General features: G+C 42.9%; 1 protein-coding gene across 5 annotated transcripts; it reads right to left on the bottom strand.

The window, feature by feature from the left end:
- Window positions 1-4,685: 4,685 nt before the first annotated feature.
- Dab (DAB adaptor protein) lies at window positions 4,686-19,253 on the bottom strand. Of its 5 annotated transcripts, none has more exons than XM_076801161.1 (7): window positions 18,661-19,253; window positions 14,575-14,789; window positions 12,922-13,065; window positions 11,763-11,915; window positions 11,440-11,700; window positions 11,098-11,349; window positions 4,686-10,801 (listed from the first exon to the last, which is right to left on the bottom strand). In XM_076801161.1, the coding sequence occupies exons 1-7, from the start codon at window positions 18,695-18,697 to the stop codon at window positions 6,734-6,736; spliced, it is 5,130 nt and encodes a 1,709-aa protein (XP_076657276.1). In that variant the 5' UTR covers window positions 18,698-19,253; the 3' UTR covers window positions 4,686-6,733. The 5 variants fall into 5 exon arrangements, with proteins under 5 accessions (XP_076657276.1, XP_076657278.1, XP_076657274.1 ...); XM_076801163.1 differs by having other exon boundaries at window positions 11,440-11,688; window positions 18,661-19,252; XM_076801159.1 differs by lacking the exon at window positions 18,661-19,253 and adding an exon at window positions 18,356-18,640.
- Between the last annotated feature and the right edge of the window lie 720 nt (window positions 19,254-19,973).

The following is a 19,973-nucleotide window of genomic DNA, read 5'->3' as shown; positions in this document are numbered from 1 at the left end:
TTTCGAGATATTGACGATTAAACTTTCATTATTTCCTATGTAATGCCGTATTTGTTCTATCCTATAACAAAAGCCGGTGTGGCGCGACGGTAGCGTGCCAAGTTTTCAGCCAACCGACCAGGGTTCAAATCCTGCCGGCTAAATGTATTTTTTCTTTTTAATTCCATTATGTTTTATCATAGTCGGGCTCTCGTCGAAAAGGCTCGTCCTTCTCGAAAAGAAAAAAAAAACGGCTGAGATACAACTTTTTGAGGAAGAGGAAGATCTGTTCTATGGTCCTGAAATCGCAGATTAGCAAAAAATTGCGGTAAGTTAAAATGAATTAAGACTTTTTCACGATATTTCTGTTGCTCAAACTTTAAACGCATTTCTCACGAAACGCAAAATTTCGCACGTCGTGCAACGTAGCTCAAAAACTAATTACTCGATCTTTATGAAACTTGGTGTATATATTCTATAAATAATTGGCCACAACATGATGAGCTCCGACTTTTTAATTTTTTATTTAAAACATTGTTATTAACAATTTTTCATTACAGAAAATCCGTTTTATCTCAAAACTTCGCCATTTTTGCAATTTTGCAAATTTTAATAAAAGAAGAATGTCATGTTGTGCGCACTTGCTTATGCAAGTAACTAACGATTCCATTTTGATTTTTTTGTTTCAGATCATTTTTGTGCACTGTACGATGTACGGCGCATTTCCAGAATGCCATTTTCAAGCCGCCATTGCACCATTGATATTAACAATTAAAATTTTAAATAACAATTTTAAATATTAAATAACATTAATAAGGGATACCTCACATGTTAAATGAATGCACGCATTACATTTTTCAAAAAAAATTCTTGAAAAATCGCCATTTACACAAGGTTCCCCCATTACGTATGCGTAATTACGATTTATATAATTACGATATATACAGGGTCATCCGTTTTTAAACGGCCAAACGCCAACCAGCTATAGAGGACCCCAAATGGAACAACTTTCACCCCTAACACTTTTTTCGATTCGAAGTTATTTCATCCAGTCTCCACGGCGTGCCCCATGTCAAAAAAAAACCAAGATCCAAAGGTCATACAAAAAAGTTGACTTAATAAAAAAGATGCCCCTATTTATTTTAAACCAAACAAAGGAAAAATCATCAAGATACATAATTGCAGTCCTAATATATTTAATCTTAAGTGAACGCAAAAAATGACGGGTTTTTGCAATTATCTAAAAATCAAGACCGAATCAAAAAAAGTGTTAGGGGTGAAAGTTGTTTCATTTTGGGGTCCTCTATAGCTGGTTGACGTTTGGCCGTTTAAAAACGGATGACCCTGTATATACACACAAACAAACATATTTTTATCGTAAATGAAAATACTTTTCAGATTGAAAATATGAATAATTATGATGGACGCTTGATTCGTTTGATCGAATAATTTTTTGCAGGGATAGTGCAACCGATAAAAAGTAAAGATTCGATTTCTAAGTCTTTTTCACTTGTCGCACTGCGCGCGACGAATGGTTGTCGCGAAATTGATCGATCCAGTTATTCATTCGATATGTGTGTACGCAAGAGAAAGAAACGGATGGACATGTGCCCGTGTACGTATTTCACGTATTATGTCCCCTACATTCGCGGTATCCAGAAAGGAGAGCACAACGGGCCAACGATCCCAATTATAAACATTTCTCGTGGCTTTTCAGAGCTACATTCGTCGAAAGAGGGAACGTGTATAGCGCCGCGCCGGTGCATTTCATAGTTCACGCACCCTCGGTACACTCTTCACGTTCTCCGACGTACACCGCCTCCATATCGCTCTTCGTCCAAAAGTACTTTTCGTTTTCAAGTGCGTCCGAGCACATGCGGGTTGATTTTCTTCTTTCTCCCCCTTTTTCTCGCTCTCGTTGCGTCACCTTCAGCGCAGTGTTGCGCCGGAGTTGGGTCAACTGCTAGTGTAACGGCGCACAGGGTGGCTCACAATCCCCCAACGCCTTTTTGCAAAACAGATTAAATAAAATTAAATCCAGACGATCAATTCAGCCCTCGACCATCTAAATCACAGTTTTCCAACGTGAATCACAGTTTTTCCAAAGCTGCCGTAAGCGGATGGACGCTAAGCAGATCTTTGAGGCGTTAAAATCCACTCTATTTATTTAGAATTCTGGGATTTAATTTTGAGTTAAATTAGGCTGCGCTATATGCAAAAATTATACACAAAAGAAGATAGAGAATATAGAGAGGATAGGGTAAGCATTTCACTTCGGATTAGTGGGGAGCAAACCCTCTACCGCTCCGTTATGCCTTCGAACCTAGTATTACTGGAATTATTATTTAGTCAAAAATAATTTGCATTCCTAGTTTGCAAACCCATAAAACGCCCAATCATGAAATCACGATTGTGAAACTTCCCTATACCAATAACGAAAAGAATTGTGCACTAAAAAGTTTCTGAAATTTGTTCTGACTTCAGACCTGGTAAATGCGACTAGTCTAGTTACTCTATTTGCACTGTGTCTCAGATATTGGAAAACAAATGTTCTTCATACTACGGATGGCATTAATTAAATTGTAAAGTATTGTAGTCGGCTTATTGATTTCCCTAACATGGAAAGACGGAGAAAGTGAACGAACAGAGAAGCGTTTCAAGAACAATCGAACGCGAAGATCGATGTACATATTACCGAAGAAAAAAAAAGGTAAGTTATCTCGGCTCAATTTTTTAGAAACTTGTTGGCGGAAACGTGAATTCGCATTAACATCGATAGTTTACCGATAAACTACACGGCTGTGCAAATAGCCCGGTGTTTTCTGGGACACCCCAATATCTCTCCGGTATAGCTCGGCGCGTTCAAGCCAAAGTTGCAAATGATCTCGAGAGGCGGCCGTTAAACCTAGCCGACACGAGGTTGCTGCGTAATCGCGAAAGCAAGGAAAGTATTTAGCCGGTTTACGGGCACAGGCATAGAGAGGAGGTAGACGGAATGAGAAAACGGGAGAAAAGTGACGTAGGCGGTGGTGTAGAGGGGCGAAAGGGGGGAGAGGGTGCCGTTAGGTGGAGATGAGGGGTGGGGTGATAATTTGTTAGCATGCGCGCACCCCAAATGCGCGAAATCCCGTCGAAGTGCGGCTCGTGCGCATTGTTTCCTTGTTTGCCAGGTGTTTCGAGTACTTCGGCCGAGTGGGGGCCACACCATTGTTACGAGAAGTCGCGCAACCGCTCGACAAAGCCGACGATCTAATGCTCTTTTATTGTGCATTGTGCTCGGCCAAATCAAGGAACGGGGAACACACTAACCAGGGGGTCCGCCGGCTTCGATGCGATAGGGTGAGGTGCCTGCCTATGCTGCCGCCGACACGCAACAAAGACCACGGAGGTCCTTCGTCTTCGCGATACACCCTCTCTTTTTTTTTCCACCACTACGATATCGCTATCTGCTCTATCGGGACCTGTTAGCTGGCCTTTGTTGGAATCAACTTTTGTCCAAATGAAAAATGTTTAGTAATGTCTAGATCTAATAATGTGACAGTTTCGGGGCCAAAATGTCGCTTATACCGTGTGTGGGCACTATTCTTCGATATCTTGTCGCTAGAACGTAGAACAGGATAGTGAGTAAACGAAACATCGACGATAGCGATGAAACTAATTATAAAACCTTTTTGTTTTTAATTCTTTCTTTGTTACACTTTTACTTCTCACACTTGTGACAAAAAAATAATTAGAAACAAACAAGTGTTACTTGTGGACCCTCCAAGGGGTACACCCCGCTGGAGTGGGGATAAATTCGTCACAAATATCGTGCACATATTTTTCACAAATATTGAGACATCACTGCATTTCTATTTTATTTGCTTCGTTCGTTTATCTTGAACTAAGAATGCAATGAACAGACACAGTACATTTTTATTCGTTATCTTCTTTAAAAGTTAGATTTTATTCGATGTCCATCAGAAAATTAAAAGTTTCTCCTATCGTAAAATTATTATTGCAAAACTACTTGATATTATTGCTTCGATCCATTATCATAATAGTTGTACGTTAGTTATAGTTACAGCCACTTTGTGTCTTACCGTGTAAGATAAAATTGCTTACCAAACGAATTATTTAAACGTTATTTATAGACTAAAGTTTCCAAATTTACCGTTGTATAGTCTCGTTTTATTCTCTCAATTTCACATAAACATTCTTAATCGTAAGTTGTACGAATGAAAATTAAGTGGGGATATGTTTGTTCCAAAAAAAGTTTATTGCGCTCCAACATTTTTAAAGTGAAAATTTATTCGAACCAGTTCCGTTTAGTGTACTGCGACTTTTCGTCTGAATGGGGTAGGATAGGGATCGACGATGTGCAACATGGAATAAATGTCACGGTCATAGTAAAAATTACAAGTTCCACGATTACAGCACATTTAAATCGCGAGCGTGCCGCGTAGGGGACACACTCACTAGTTAATACAGATGCGGAACATTTGTAAACAATGCGGACTTCGTTAACACTGTTCCAAGCATTCGCTGATCTGACTGAGTCTTACGCGCCTGTTTATCGTCGTATTCGAGGATTCGTTTATTTCCGCTAATCACTTATCTCGAGATCGACGCTTAGATCCTTCGTTTGAAACAGTTTCATTTATAAGAAACTAAAGCAATTTTTATAATTCACTCGGCTGCCTCCACGCAACCTAAATAATCGTAGCTACTCTGTGTCGGCGTAAATATATTGCCAAAACCTCGGAAATACTTCTGCAACGGTCGGAATTAATTGGCTGTTCGTTAGATTGATCCAAGCTTCTTCCACTTTGAAACAGAAGCGATTCAACAAATTCGAAGGACGAATGAATTTTTTTAATTAGGTGCTCACGGGTAGCCATTCCCAGCTCATAAGTGATTAAACAGAAATCCATCTCTTCGCAGTAAGTAATTGTATTTGTATACGGACTGTATATTATTGTCAGTACAATTCTGACTAATTTACAACACAAGTATAGTCGTTATTTGAATCATAGGAAATAATTCGTTAAGTACACTCGCCGCGTGTCGCCAGTGCGCGTAACTACAGTAAATACGAGCTAAAATAAAACGCAACGCAACGCAGCGCAACGTTGCCGACATAAATATTATAAATAATGTAAAACTGTATCGCAGTTTCATTCCATTCTCTGTGGACAAACAAACTTCATAGACTAGTTAAATTGAATCTCTCTCTCTCCCCTTTCGACGAGAAAAGTCCGAAGGGAATCCACGATTTCGTCTACATTACCTCCGATAACGTTCAGATTGACACGAATGAAAATCATCTCGGTGAAAAGTCATATAAAAGTCACATTTTGATTCCTCAACGTGTCAGACGATGACTATTGAATGAGATCGCTCAGGCTTTTCCGATCCGAGGTGTTGCGATTGAAAATATCGAGGCTTTTCAAGTGTAGTTACAAAACAAAATAAATGTAGAATCTACATTATACAAGCTATAAACAAAAACACATTTATTATCGAGAACATCCGGGAAGGAAGAAAATTTAACTTTCATTTGAATCCACGGTTATGTTGAATAACGTAATTCAAACATTTTCATTTTTCTTCAAGGAGTTCTAAAATAAAAAATTCTCCGTATCTGACAAAATCTCAACAATTTCATACGGAACACTCGACTTTCGAGCCTGGTTTCAACTGTCCTAAGTCCCCTCGGTACGACTAGCAGCATAATCGTATCAAATGAAAAAGCGAAAACACAGTAACTCTAGCCGATGGAACCGTTGCGACGCGTTCAAGCTAGGTACAAGTGTAACTAATTGTCGTAGAAACTGCACATACATGTACAGGGTTCCATCGCCGAATGAATTTTACGTTAACACCGACAACATTATGTACAAATTTATTAAAACAATGACTAGCTTCCGTAACCGTGCCGCTCCCGGCCGATATCTTGGACAATGATTTTCCTTAGACTTTAACACGGATCTCTTTATCAGTAAACATTCGAATACAATCACAAATGAATAGGGAAAGTCCCGCCGTACCGGAACATTGTCTCTGGTCTTCGCAATACATACAACGCTCCCCGCGAACAGAATGTTCGACGATACGACTTTTAGCAGAATCGTACTCGGAATATTCGATAAGATGATCAGAAATTCGGTTGCGGGCTCATGGCCACTTTCCCCACTACCAATGGTATAATATACTCTTCTCCATCGTTATACATGTTCGCATTAAGATCTCCCAGACAATATCCTGTAATCCAACGTATCGGTTTAATAAGTTACAATATCAATAAAAATCACTCGAGTCGCCGAAACACATTCCATCATCTACGATCTTTCCCGTCGTTGTCTCGCAAGCAATGATTAAAAACGAACACGGAACAATATGACCGGTACCTGCACAATATTTTCCGAGACACCCTAATCTCTGAAAATCAACATTAAACTGCGGGGCTATCCTTCAAGAAGCTTCGAACGATCAATTAAACTCGCTCCCACCGGCAAACATTAATAAATCTCTGAAACTCGTCGAATAAGCTTATCGAATTACTTATGGCAATCAAGCATCGAAACCTGAACGTCGTTGAACAGAAAGTGACAAGTTCCGTTTCATAAAACGCTCGACATCAGCGTCACCCGGTTAGAACGGGAGCGCGATATAGACGGCGAAAATATTGAAATCTACACGTCCTGGCGGAGCGAAGTCGCCTCTGTCCAGCACCGAGTCAGAAATACGATTCGATCACCCTAAACGCAGCGCATCAATTGAAGAACTCGTCGTCGTCGAAGGGGTCGTTCTCCCTGACGAATATGTTCACTGACTCGGACTTCCTGATATACTGGTCCGTCCTGGACTTATTGTTATTATTGTTATTGTTGTTCCCGCCAGTGTACTTGCCCTGCCGACTGTGATTCTTCAGGGGCAGCGTGGTGGCCCGATGATCGGGCACAATGTCCTCCAGCTCGGACTTGAACGTGAACGCGTCGTCGTCGTATCTGAGATCTCCGTTGAAGAACGAGTCCCGACTGCTGTCTTCCGTCGCGAAACTGTCTGCTACCTGATGGGTGTCCTTGTTGTCGCAGGGCAGCTCTTCGGGGGTTGCCTTCAGATCGGAAGGTAGCCTTTGCCTGTCAGACGCGTCGCTGGAAGCGCTCGCCGTGGGCGTGAGATCGTCCTCGAAGTAACTGGACCGTTTGCTATAGTCTCTTTGTATCTCCTTTCTGGGCAGATCCTTCGCGTACCTCTTGCTGGAAGAAGGGCTGGGTGGCGGTGGTTTCTGTTCGTTCATGTCCGAACGGATCCGCGGCTCGATCACAGCCAGAGATTCAACGGCGGGCGGGTCCACGTGCTCCACGCTCTGCGCGAAATCGTCCTCGAACGGACTCTGTGTCTTGGCGTGCGGCTGTCGGGATTTGTGCCTCGGTATTCTCTTGCGATGAAGACTCTCGCTCTTTGCCTCGGGTCCCTCCGACCAATACGGTCTCTCTGCCCAGCTGTCGTACTCCTGATCGCTGCCCCAGTAACTCTCGCGGCTTCTCGAACGTTGCGATGGACGTAAATAAGGATCGGAGTCGTTGTCGCTGCACTCGGATCGGGAGGTGCCGAACTTGCTTCGCGACTCGGCGTACACTATGTCGGCGTTACGACCCTCGTTAGCGCTGTTCGGTCTCTTCGGCCAGTGCCTCTTTCTGCCGGAGGTGTTGTATCTGGGTGAATCGTCCCCGGGTCGATCGGAACCGTACTCCTCGTCCCAAGTGTCCGGATAGTCGTGCGGTCTTTCCCTGCCTTCTCGATAATAGTAGTAGCTCTCCCTCGTTGGATAATCCGCGTCCGGCGGACCCGGCGTCCTCCTGTTCCAGAATCTGGCGTCGTCTTCCCACCTTCTTCTCTCGCACTTTCTCCTGTACCATCTGTCCTCCTCGTGATAACCCATGCTCTCTTGACTCCCGAACCTGTCCTCCTCGTTCCACAGCGCCAGCTTCCTTTTCCTCTCCTCGTCGTAGAACGGTTCGTGTGGCCAGTTCCACCGCTGCGGCTGTGTTCTGCACTTCCAGTGAGCCTCGTACTGATCTTCTTCGTCCTTGTACGGCATTTTCCGGTGAGGATAGCGCCTCAGTTCTTCCTCCCACTGGCCCTCGTCGTGCCAGGACGAAGGGTCGCGCGGCCTGTGACTGGGATTCTTCGGCCACGCTGCGTCGCGGGACTTCTTCACCATCCTCTCGCGGAAGCTTCTGTCCCTCTTGCTAGCGGACGCGGGTCCGGTTTCTTCGTAGAAAGGTCTCTCGCCAAAGGCTGGTACGTTGAATCGTGGCGGATGACCGCTCCAGAATCTACCGTCGCCACGAGTCCTTCCATTGCTTTCCTCGCTCTCTTCCTCGTCCTTCCATTCGTTGTCGCTGTCGCCGGACTGTCGGTAGACTCCCTTGAACGAGGATTCCTTGTGGATCTCCTTGCCATCGGGAGACCACGGCGACGTACTGGTAATCGGTTGGGGACCCTCGCACGGTGGTCTCTCAGCAGCGAATAGACCAGTGTCGAATTTTGCCCAGTTCCCGTCGTCCTTGCTATCGTCCCTCTCCTGCTTCAACTCTGTGAAAGGACAGAAAATATCTTGCGCGTTCAACGACTTGGTTCCTTTCACCGCCGGCGTACTGGTACTCAACATCTTGATCTCCTCGAAGATATCCATCGCCATCGGTTTCGAGTCGTCGGCCTCTTTCTTCAGCTGTTTCTTCGGACTGGACGACGAAGGCGGCGTGTCAGAGAACAGATTTAGCAGTTCCACTTCGGCTATGCCTTTTGACTGGATCGAAGATTGGATGACAGGGGACACGCAACTGGAATTAGACACCTCCTCTTCGGTCTGTTTAGGCAACGGCTCTGGCTCACCTATGATCTCGCGCAACGCAGCGTACCTGTCGCTAGACGTCGACACCGAGGATTTCACTTCTGCTTTTTCTGTCAATGATCCGTTCTCCTCTGCGTTGCTTTCTACAGGTTTATCAGAGTCTTCGTTTGCCTCGCTGGTCTTCTCGGGTTCCTCCAAATCGGTTATCGAATTTCTTCTTTCAGATTCTTCTTCGGCCTCGACGGTTGCCTGTTTCGACAGAAAGTCTGCTACAGTCTCCGTTTCGGTAATAGAAGTCCTAACTTTGCCTTCGGCTTCCACGGACTGGGTCTTCTCGCTTGCTAGGCTAGAAGACGATTCGTTCTCCTCGGCCTTTACATTGCCCGAATCGTCCTTCGCCAAATCCTCGTTGCTCGGTGGTAGTTTAACCGTCAGGTTCACTAGAGAAGCCAATGACTCAGTTTTGCTCTCGTCGTCCTGTTGCGACTCGGTACTGTCAAACGTCTCCTTCATCGCGTCAGATATTTCTTCTTCCACGCTGTTCTTCATTATGTTCTCCCCGTTCTTCTCCATCTGTTCCAGTTCCAGCAACTCCCTGAATACCGCGTATTTGTCGTAAGTGGCATCGTATTTGGTTTCCTGCTCCTTAGACTGAGCGAAAGTCTGACTTTCCGTGTAATGCCTCGACTGATCGGATTGCGTCGTCGCGGGTTCTTGCGGGACAGGGGTAGCATCCCTGCTTCCGTTCGCAGGGGCTTCCTTAGCCGATAGGATAGCTAGACACTCGGTCAACTGTTGAAGCGTCAGGCTAGTCAGCTCTTGCACGGTCATTCCAAGACTGTTGGCCAACTCGTTCAGATTAGACGACGTCAACTGGCTCAGAGTTATATCCAAGGAAGGCTTCGCCTTCTTCGTGGAGATGGACGTGTTGGTCGAAGTGAAAAACGTAGACAGATTCGTAGTAGGCACCATGGAGCTGAACGAATCCTCGAAAGTTGGTGTGGTCATCGAACTGATTAAATCCGACTTACTGGGAACGGGAGGACTAAAATTATCATCGAAGTGCCCCTTCACATATTTCGTTGGACTTTTGCTCTTTTCGTTGGGTGCTATGGGTGTGGGTTGCTCTCGTTCAGGGAAATCGTAATGGAAGTAACCTTCGGTGTGTGGCGGCCTCGGTGGAGGTTTCATGGCGCCCCTAACACCCTGCTTCTTCGGGGGCAATGGCGGCGGATTGATCAAGATGTTAGCGACCCCTCGAGGCGGTGGTTCAGGTACAAGTTCCAGCTCCGCGGAAGAGCTGGACAGTCGTGAGTTCGCGTCGGAGGAGCACGATTTCAAGGGGGATGCTGGTGATTCGCTGGTCGCAGAAAAATCTACTGGAAACGGCTTGTCTATAGACTGAGTTTTGTTATTTGGTAAATCAATGTCGAACTCTTTTCTGCGCGCCGATTTAATGGGACTAGAAAGTTGGACTAAACCGTGCATGGACTCCGTAGAGTCCTTATCCATCCTACTAAGCAATGAAGTAGCCCCGATGGTGGACACGGTTGAAACCGCCGGAGACTTCGATGCGGATCCGTCCTCGGGCGGTAAAGCAACTGCGAGCGGCTGATGATGAGCCTGTTTCGCAGCAGTTTCCGACCTTCGCGATGAATCGGATCGTGTACATACTGGTTGGCCCGCCTCGCCTTCGTCGAATCGATCGAAGTTCGCAAAGTTATCGTCGTCGAACTGATTGTCCTTCGACGTCAAATCGTTTCGTACCTGTTGCACAGTTTCCAGCGTGTCCGAGACGGTGCTAAAGTTGGCCGGGAAAGTGTCTGTCGAGCTGGTGGGTACTAGGTCCTTCAGCACTTTCTTCGGAGGATTCTTCAAGTGCTGGAAGAAGTCCTTCTTATCCACATATGGTTTTAACAGACCGGTTCCTAGGGGATCTAACTCTGTGAAGACGTCTATTTGGGGACTTTTAGTCTGGGACTGTAACAAATTAAGTATTCGAATTGCAGGATAAGCAGATGGATGGTTATTAAGTTATCTTCATTCATAAATGTAGTTCAGTCTGATAAACTGATGAAATAACGTCGAGATCTAAAATTAAAGGTATTTACAGGTAAGGAAAATACAATCTAAATTTGCGTTTGGAGAATAAACCATTTTGAAGGTTAAGGGATCCTAAAATACATGTTCAAATCTAACTTAGTAATGAAAGCATAGGGAACCAAATCCTAGACTAAATACGTTTACAGGACTTAATGTAAAGCTACAGTATTTACCTCCTCCAGATCCTTTTTTATCGGTGTGCTCTTCGCCGAACTTGTCAGCTCGTTATCGCTAAACAAATTCTCGGTCTCCTTGTCAAACCATTGTATAGAACTTTGGAACGGCGGCGTCTTAGTTGTCACTGTCGTCGCTGGACTGGACGTAACCGATGACTGAGGACCAGGAACTGTTTGTTGTCGATCTAAATGTCCTCTTTTCGAGCCCGATGGAGGCGGTGGCAGAATCGGTCGCACAGTATCTTCCAACTGTAAATGTTATTTGATATAATACGATGTTACACGAAGATAATTAATGGGCAGAAAGTAAGCAATCGAAATATCTTGAACGACACGCACTTTCATATTTGCAAACGAATCACCAAACGGATCAGCTTCGAAAATATTATCGCCGGATGCTTGTTGATTTTCGGGAGTAATTTTGTCCATATGATGGATTCCCTGCTGAAGAGAATTTAATTCGAACTGCAAATCTAACAAATCCGCTATTACACCACTTTGCGACTCGTTTCGTCTGTCGGATTGTTTATCCAAATCCGAATTTGCGTTCTTCACTCGATGAAGGGATGATTCGCTACCCGCTGCACCCTGACGGAACAACTTTATCAATTATTTATTTCTATTCCTTTGATAAACTAATAATAACGTCTTGATCGATTTACTTTTGTATCTGGAGTTGGTTCGACGAAAATACCGCTAGTGTGAAACTTAATAACGCTTATGGCATTTTGTTCCAAGTGCTGCTTCGTCAGCTCGACTTCTTTCTTTTTCAGTTCGAAAACCACTTGGAACAAGTCTCTCATCGCGATCACCACCTGCGTAACATCACGATGCATATGTGAAGAAACTAGACATTACTGTTCACTGAACACAAATCTCGTAGTCGAATAACAATAAATATCGCGAGACCAAAGACAAGCGTTATTTAAAAATAGCTGAAATCGTGAAAGGCGAGCGTACACTTCTTTCGAACGCCGATTTCCTGAAACAATATTATTCGAATCGAATCGACTCGACGAGAGCTTTATATTTCTGAAAATGGTTTCGAACGTTGTGTTCTATGCACTCCAGAAGAACGTTCTGAACAAAAAGGGAGACAGAGGAGAGAGTTCAACTCGAAGATATCGGAGTCCCTTTGAACGAGCACGAAGGGAATCGTGTATAATCGAACAACAATCTCCCGCGGCGTATCGTTGGAGTGCTAGGCCGAATCGTATAATGCAATTATTTACATGCCCCTCCGGAATTACAGAGCCACCGAGGTCGATATTGCTCCTCCAGATTGGACAAATATCATTTTAGACCCCCCTGCTTCGCTAAAGCGAATCGTTCACGATAAATGACACGCTTCAACCGCGTTTACGAATCGTATTCCCGCACGATCGGATCCTCCTATCGAATTAAACCTTGCCAGCTTATATTCCCGATGCTTCTCAAAGGCAGTATTCAAATTGCGAACGGACTGTACAGTTTTTTCATTTCACGTTTACGCTTGCGTGCAATAATTATACCGCAGTTTTCGATTTATTCTCTGACTGTGCAGCGCTTCTTACAACTTTATATATTGCACTAAAAATTTTCTGAAACGAATAGCCTTTGGGTATCGATCGTTGAATATTTCTTTCCATTTCGCAAGAAATTTCATAAACGTTCACAGTCTGGTAATCGTACGCTAACTACACATATAATGTTCCGTTCGATACATAATGTAGGTACAGAATTAACAATTTCTCATTTCAATTGTGAAGACCGAATTGATTTGTTCCGAAATTCACAGACGAAGGAATAGGAATATCTACTCCACTATTGTGTAAATCTTACTTGGCTCGCTGCTTTGTCCGTCTTGATGCCAAAGAAACGATGCCCAGTGTCCGGTGACCCAAAAATATATCCGAACGCTCTCGAGTCGCTCATGTCCTGAGCGATGAATGATATCTTATGTACAGGATGGTGATAAAGACAGTCCTGGAAAATATACATTTAAACTCTATCCTTGACATTCCGGTATGCTACCGGAAATTAAAACCGTATGACTTTCATCCACGGTTTTCATACAATAAAATTGCACTACTTGTTCGGGAGCCAACAGTGAAACTCTCGCAAGCTAAAGTAATTCCGAAAATCACATAGTCTTATTTTGCATTAAAAACGTGTTTCCCAAAAAGATTTTTGGCGACTCGAAGAAAATGTTTCATATCTATCATATTAGTTGATTGTACATTTTCTATCTTACCGGCGAATTTTGGTTTGGTCTGGTTTAGGTTTGGTGTGGGGACGGGTGCAGGGGGAGGGGCTCTGTTCTAAAACACGTGTTCCGTCAATTGAAAAGTGCAGAATTCGCTGTAGTCAGTGTCCAATAAGGTAGGAAATGATATTAGCATGATCAAAACATTTTTTCGTATCAAAAAAAAAAAATCCAAATTCCAAAAATCCTTTGGGAAACGTGTTTTTAACGCAAAATGAACCTATTTACCAAATTTCAGCTCAATCGGACTTGATTGATTTTCGGAACTTTAGCCTTCTCGCGAGTAGGTTTCGTTTTTTTTTTTTTTCATTGTAACATTGTATTTACTCTCCTCCCTTATCTACCGAGATAAAGGTCCCCTGAGCTCGAAGCACTAAGAGATATGGGAAGAGTGGGGATGGGTCGTCGATATTTAACCGAGTGAACTTCAGTGAAATTTAACCGTGGATTACTTTTTTATGCTGTGTACTGTTCGTGTCTCACAAGAAAGGAGTCCCGTTCGCTACGCCTATCCCCACCACTGACGTTCCCGTAGTCCCAATGTTCAGGCTTCGACATCGCACGCTACATAGTACACACAGTCGCTCGCTTATATAATATCGCCGAATAATAATATTCGGACACTTTCAAAAAGACGATAACTTTTTAAATATCTGAGCATAGGACTTAGATTTTTCTTTTTGAAGTTAGAACGGTTAGTTGACTACATGGTGTGAAAAAGAAATTTTGAAAGAAATTGCAATTGGTCGGAATTGCAGAAAAAATACTAAAAGTGTTGTTTTTTACTACATTTTTATGTCGGTCTGTATTGAAAATTTTAAAAATACATTTTGTAGATCTTACTTGTGTTGTATGGTTTTTCGAGGAAATATTTTAATGTGTTAACTTGGCAAAAAACGGGAATTGTGGACGTCAAATTGTGTAAGGCGGTGGTAGTGAACGTGTTAGGTTATTCAGAAAAGAAATGAAATGTCTGTGTAGATCCTGTATCATGCAATTAATCCAGATAATTTTTATTTGGCTTAAAAATCCGCAATCTAGTTAATAATCAATAGTAAATGTATTATAATTATAAAAGTATCTGAACTATTTAGAGTACATAACTGACACTTACGAAACCTGTGCTTGCAAAAAGAAACTGAACATTGTTGCATCGCTGTACGCAATTGTTCAAATGATCATGCAATTACCAGGAAGGGTAGTATTACAGGTAATGTTGGTATTCTTACCCCCGACTTTTCGTCCCGCAAACGTAGTCCATCGATGCTGACCTGAACGGAGATTCGTTGTTTGTGTTCACCGGCAGCACGAATCGCCATCTTCAGATCCGCCAATGCTGCTTGGCACATCCGGTCTCCACGCGCTTCCGATACTTCCAATATGCCAATCAGCTTTGCCTTGAACGACACACCCTCCCCAAGAAATCGGGTTCGTTCGTTCTTGACTGCAAGGAAAGCCGATTTTCGTTTCGTTTGTTATTGTATCATGTCGAGAAATTTCCGTGTTCGCCGCTAGATTAAACACGCGTGTAGGTACGTCAAACTGTTTTATCGGCCGGAACAGTTTATAATGTTACTGTTCTTTGATGACGATCTCCTAACCGCTCTACCAGCAAGATTTTCCAATTATTAGGTATTGTAATTAGACGCTAATTTTTGAGAGACAGCTGTCGGGCGAAAATTCAGACCCCAAGAAGGATACATGTCCTTATTTTGTAGATTTTGACGAGAAAATTCCAAAAATGCAAAAGGTATACGTGTTTATGGTGCCACTTAGCGGCTCTGCTCATTAGACGACGCACGACTCTGAATACATATTAATATGGCGTCGCCCTTACCTGTGGAAAACGCTTGAAATCGCTCAACTTTACACGCGTATAACTTTTCAACGAGTGAGCTCCGCGCTTTAAAACTTGTAGTTTTCGAGTTTTCTCGTCAAAATCTGCAGGATTGTATAAAAAATGCAAAATTTTTGTTCTCAGAAGGTGAAGTTTAAGCTTATTTGATTGATTGAATCAATTGTTTGTAACTAGACAAGACTTTGGAAGAATATATATTCATGTTATTGTCCACAACGGCCGGCTTTACGAAGGAAGGAAAGGGGCGTTGTTACAACACCGATGAGTTACTTGTTTTCACCAAAAATATAATCTTTTGTTAAAACTGTGGCAGCTACTAGAGAACAAAATAGTGTACGAGTCATTTTAGCAATAAAGTTACAAATTGCTGGAAAAAACATGGCGAATTTCGCAGAAATGACTTTTCAAAGGACTCCCTCTCGACGCCGCCGCGAAGAACAAATCATGCGGAACTAATAAAGGAATGTGAAGTCTGTCGCGGTAGATGCTCGTTTTAATAACCCCACATGTGGCCTCGTTCAAACTCACGCAAAGTAGAACCGTTTGACGCGAAGGTATTGAATTATCGGATTCGAAGCTGCAGGGGTTCGAGCTGATCTGCCTGGCGATCGTTTCAAAGCTCTTCAACTAATAATATTGATCGGACATACGATCAATTTGATCTCGTGAAAACGCGGAACGAGATTCGTCGAGTGTGCTCCAGACAAGCAATTTATTTTCTTCTTCGTCACCCTAGCCCCAGCCGAAACGGGAGCGAAACAAATTGAATTTTTGCTCGAAAGAGATTGGGGAATTTTGGGCGATCGAAAAATTTGAATACAGGTATCGGCTTTCTGGCCGATTCTTTTACTCGGTATCGTCCGGCAGCACCGATCGTGGGGTTTTGTCTTTCCACGGACAATTTGTCGGAAACTCCCTTGTCTACAGCTTTTTTGCGCAGACTTTTTACGACCCCTCACGACTTTAATAATCACGAGCCAGCGGCACATTTGTTTGAACGTCCTCGTGCGGCTCGAGTGGAGAACGCCAACTGTCGATACTTCAGACTTTATCCGGATAACCAATTCATGCCCCCCCCCCCCCCCCACCACCACCACCCGCCTCGCCCAGCCTTTTTCTCCTCCATTGCCGGTCACCTTTGTACCAGCTTTTTCCTTCGCACACATCTTCCTTTGCCAAGTCTGATGGCACATGAGACTTTTATTGCCCTCGCTCTGTCATAACAATCACTCTTCCATCGAATATCGCCAGCGTAAAACAATGGGTCGATAGAACATGAGGATTTTGGCGGCTAGATTAGAGGTATCACTAACTACTCTCCAAATAGTCCCACACAAACGCAAGGGTATATAGGGCGCAATCGTTTTTTCAAAGTTTGAAGATCTTGTGAACCTTTCCAGTGAAGGACCTGGTATTTTTCAGTTCGAAAAAGAGAGCATGGAATTTTTGGATCGTCCGGCAAGTTCTTTCAAGTGAAATTTTATCATGAAAATAAACATTTTAGAACAAGCACTAGTATGATTAAATCTCGCTTCAAACATAAGCGACAGGATTTCAGCATCAACCCCATAAAATATCAGTGTTTAAACATTTTTTATGACCCTGTTTGTTTTTAAAAATTGAAGCTACAAGCTTTTATTGGGTCTATCGGACAGTTCTGTCCGTTTCTTAATTACTTTCTTTTACCATTAGTGATTATGCTCGAGAAATATTAATTTTTGTTGAAATATATTTCGGTTTCATGATAGACCGGTAAGAAAGTGACGTTGTAAAAGCAAAGGAAAATTTGTGCAAAGTTCAAAGATGGAAATTTGAATACACGAGGAAGTTTGGAGAGTCCGGAAATTCAGAGAATTATGAAACTCCGTGTGCAAGTAGAATAAGGCATTTGTATCATGAACCCGTGTTTGTTCGTGACATAATCGGGTTTTAGAAGTTCAAATCAGCCCTTGAAGAGAACCTAGAATTTCTTTTTTGTATATGCAATATACAGAAAACGGTGAGGGGTATTGAAAAAGAAAAACTGGATAACAACAATTTTCAAAGAATTCATCTCCAAAACCCTTTAACGCCAAACTTTAAATAATTTTGAAGCTTTGGTAGTTAATGTGTGTTTACAGCAGTTTTTATTTCCGAAATGTAGATAGGGTAATAACATCCAAAAAATAGACATTCAGAACGGTTTTCTAATATTTTCAGAAGAATAAAATATTGTTAATGGAAATAAAGTAAGTGCCTGAGTATCTGGTTATACCCACAGAAGGCTTAAAATTGAGTTCCTGAATTGTTACAATAATGCAAATAATAAGAAATAAAAGGATTTAAATTTTATTGACTTTATATAAAATAATTAACTATAAGTACACTGATGAGATCAAAAATAATATAATGTTTTATTATAAGACTTACTTTTGGTAATTTTGAACAAATAATTTTTAATATGTATATCGTATAGTATTGAAATGGTCTACCGGTGATCGTGTAAACATTGATAGGCGACCAACGCAGAGTTCTATCACAAACAAGAAATTCTGCAGTTAATAAGAAAGGGCTACCATTTCCAAGAAGATGACGGTGGAAAATGTTCACCGAAAAAGGTAAGGGAACAATGATTAAATCTAACTAGACTCTGCAATTCAAATAATTATGCCATAACTTCCTAGACGATAGTTGTGTTGCCAACGATTTTGAAATATTGTGCAAGCGAAATTATTGATCGGCAAAAATGCGTTTTTATCCGGTATCAGCGTCACAAAACCTCGGATATATTCAGGCCTATAATTTAAATCCTATAGACAAGTGCATCGTGTCATTTCCGGTGTGGTATATACATTTCTAAATAAAGTAGTATAATCTGAAATTAGTATCCGTCGAAGTGATTAGTGTATCCATCTGGCGGTGAAGCCGCGAACGAACACAGACAATAACGCCGCATCAGCACAGTCGATAATGTTGAATTGCAACGAAAGCTCGCGCGAAAATCGCGACTCGACACTGTTGCCTCTCTCTATCTCTATCTCTATCTCTATCTCTATCTATCTATCTCTCTCTCTCTCTCTCTCTCTCTCTCTTTCGAGAAAAGAAGCTCGAGAATTCCCGTGGATCACAACCGAACAAGAGAATTCATGCAACTATACAGTACATTATACTACCATTACGTGTCATCTTAATCCGCCTGATTCGAATCGAGCGACTGTCGTCTTTCTCCCTCTTAAAGAAGGGAAGCCATATTCCAAAGCTCCCTTTGACCGATCTGCAGGGTGATATCACGGACGTCATGCTTGAGAAACATTGATAAAAACGCACGGAACAAGGGCAAAGCCACCAGTCGCGACACGAAAACGTTGATTCGAATCACAACGATCCCACTAAACCACAAGACAACGTCGACGCGATGCACGTTCCCCGACGTTTCCATGAATATTGTGCAATTCGTAGGGGGTGGGTTTTTACTCACACTTGCACGGACTGTTTTTCTTCCGTAAGGTCTGCATCGATAGTTCCGTGTAGGCGACGAGAGAGTATCGGAACACAGCGGAGAAAATATTACCGATCGTCTCTCTCGGCGCACCCTCGGCCGCCGCACTATCGTGGGTAGAATTCTCTCAACACAGGCACATGTCGCTCACACTTGTCTTTCTCCCTTGCCTCTATCTTCGTCGCCCCTTTTCTACTTCCTCTATTTCTCTCTTTCTTTCTTTCTTTCTTTCTTTCTCTCTCTCTCTCTCTCTCTCTCTCTCTCTCTCCCTCTCCTTGCCTCTCCCACTCTCTCACCCTTTTTCACCCGCGGCCTATCTCGTGGCTCTTGTCCTGTCCAGCCGTTACTCTTTCGCTACTCCCTCTGTCTCCTTCGTTTCGCGTATTTCCACGGACGTACCGGACTCGCTGCGTTTCACACGCGGTCGGTACCTTTCGCTCCGTAAACGCGATCGCACGCTCTTCACGCGAACAACGAAGAGAATACCGAAGTTGCGGGAACACACGATTCTGAGGATCTGGTCCTCGTGATAGAGACGCGCAGCTTGTAAATACGAAGGAAGTAACGGCCGCCTCTGCCGGCACGGGTCATCCATGTTAGCCTCTCTTATTGATCAATAATATACACCATCTAGTACGCGGCGTTGTCGCTTCGGGGCCGCAAGGAACATTTCCCGCTTCGCGCGCGCTTTTCCTCTAGCCATTGTCGTGTCCCGTTCGAAACCCTCAATACCGGCGTCGATTTTTTTATACCTGCTCGTCCGAGGTGATGTTATCCACAACAAGACCACAAATAGAATTCGAATAGTTTTCCTAACTCAGCCAAGCGACAAACGACTGGACGCTTTTATTTTTCGTGGCAAGATTCGATTATGGTGGCGCGATTGCGAACTGTATCAAAACGTTATTTCAATTCGAACTCAATGTTACTTTTACAGATCTTTGTTGAAATAATGGTTCCGAGAGGGACGAAATATTATTCGCTTATTACTATATATTGTTACAGATATATACGTTCTTAATCTTTTTTTACATAGTCTTTGGTTGTGAAAAATAAAGTGGGGTGCGTTTAGAGATATGACATCTCGGCTGATGTAGGATATTAGAAATTAATAATGTCGCAAAGTGTTGAAGCCTATACCAACATTTATTCGTTGACATTTCATAAAAGCAACATGTTATTAATATTAACACGTATTATTCGCAATTTCTTATCTCTTGTCATTCAATAAAATGAATGTCCTACAAAAATAGGGGTGGGTAAATCATGGATAAAAGATAATGAGGGGGGAA

This window comes from Halictus rubicundus, chromosome 15 (genome assembly GCF_050948215.1).
Source record: "Halictus rubicundus isolate RS-2024b chromosome 15, iyHalRubi1_principal, whole genome shotgun sequence".
In the NCBI taxonomy this organism is placed as follows: domain Eukaryota; kingdom Metazoa; phylum Arthropoda; class Insecta; order Hymenoptera; family Halictidae; genus Halictus; species Halictus rubicundus.
This window is presented reverse-complemented; position numbering and strand designations above follow the sequence as displayed.

Coding starts and splice junctions, on each gene's coding strand:
- Dab (XM_076801159.1), bottom strand. CDS start 18,482: ATGACGTCCGTGATATCACCCTGCAGATCGGTCAAAGGGAGCTTTGGA. Junction 13,066..14,574: donor TGCGGGACGAAAAGTCGGGG/GTAAGAATACCA, acceptor TATATTTTCCAG/GACTGTCTTTATCACCATCC. Junction 10,802..11,097: donor TAAAAAAGGATCTGGAGGAG/GTAAATACTGTA, acceptor AATTTGTTACAG/TCCCAGACTAAAAGTCCCCA.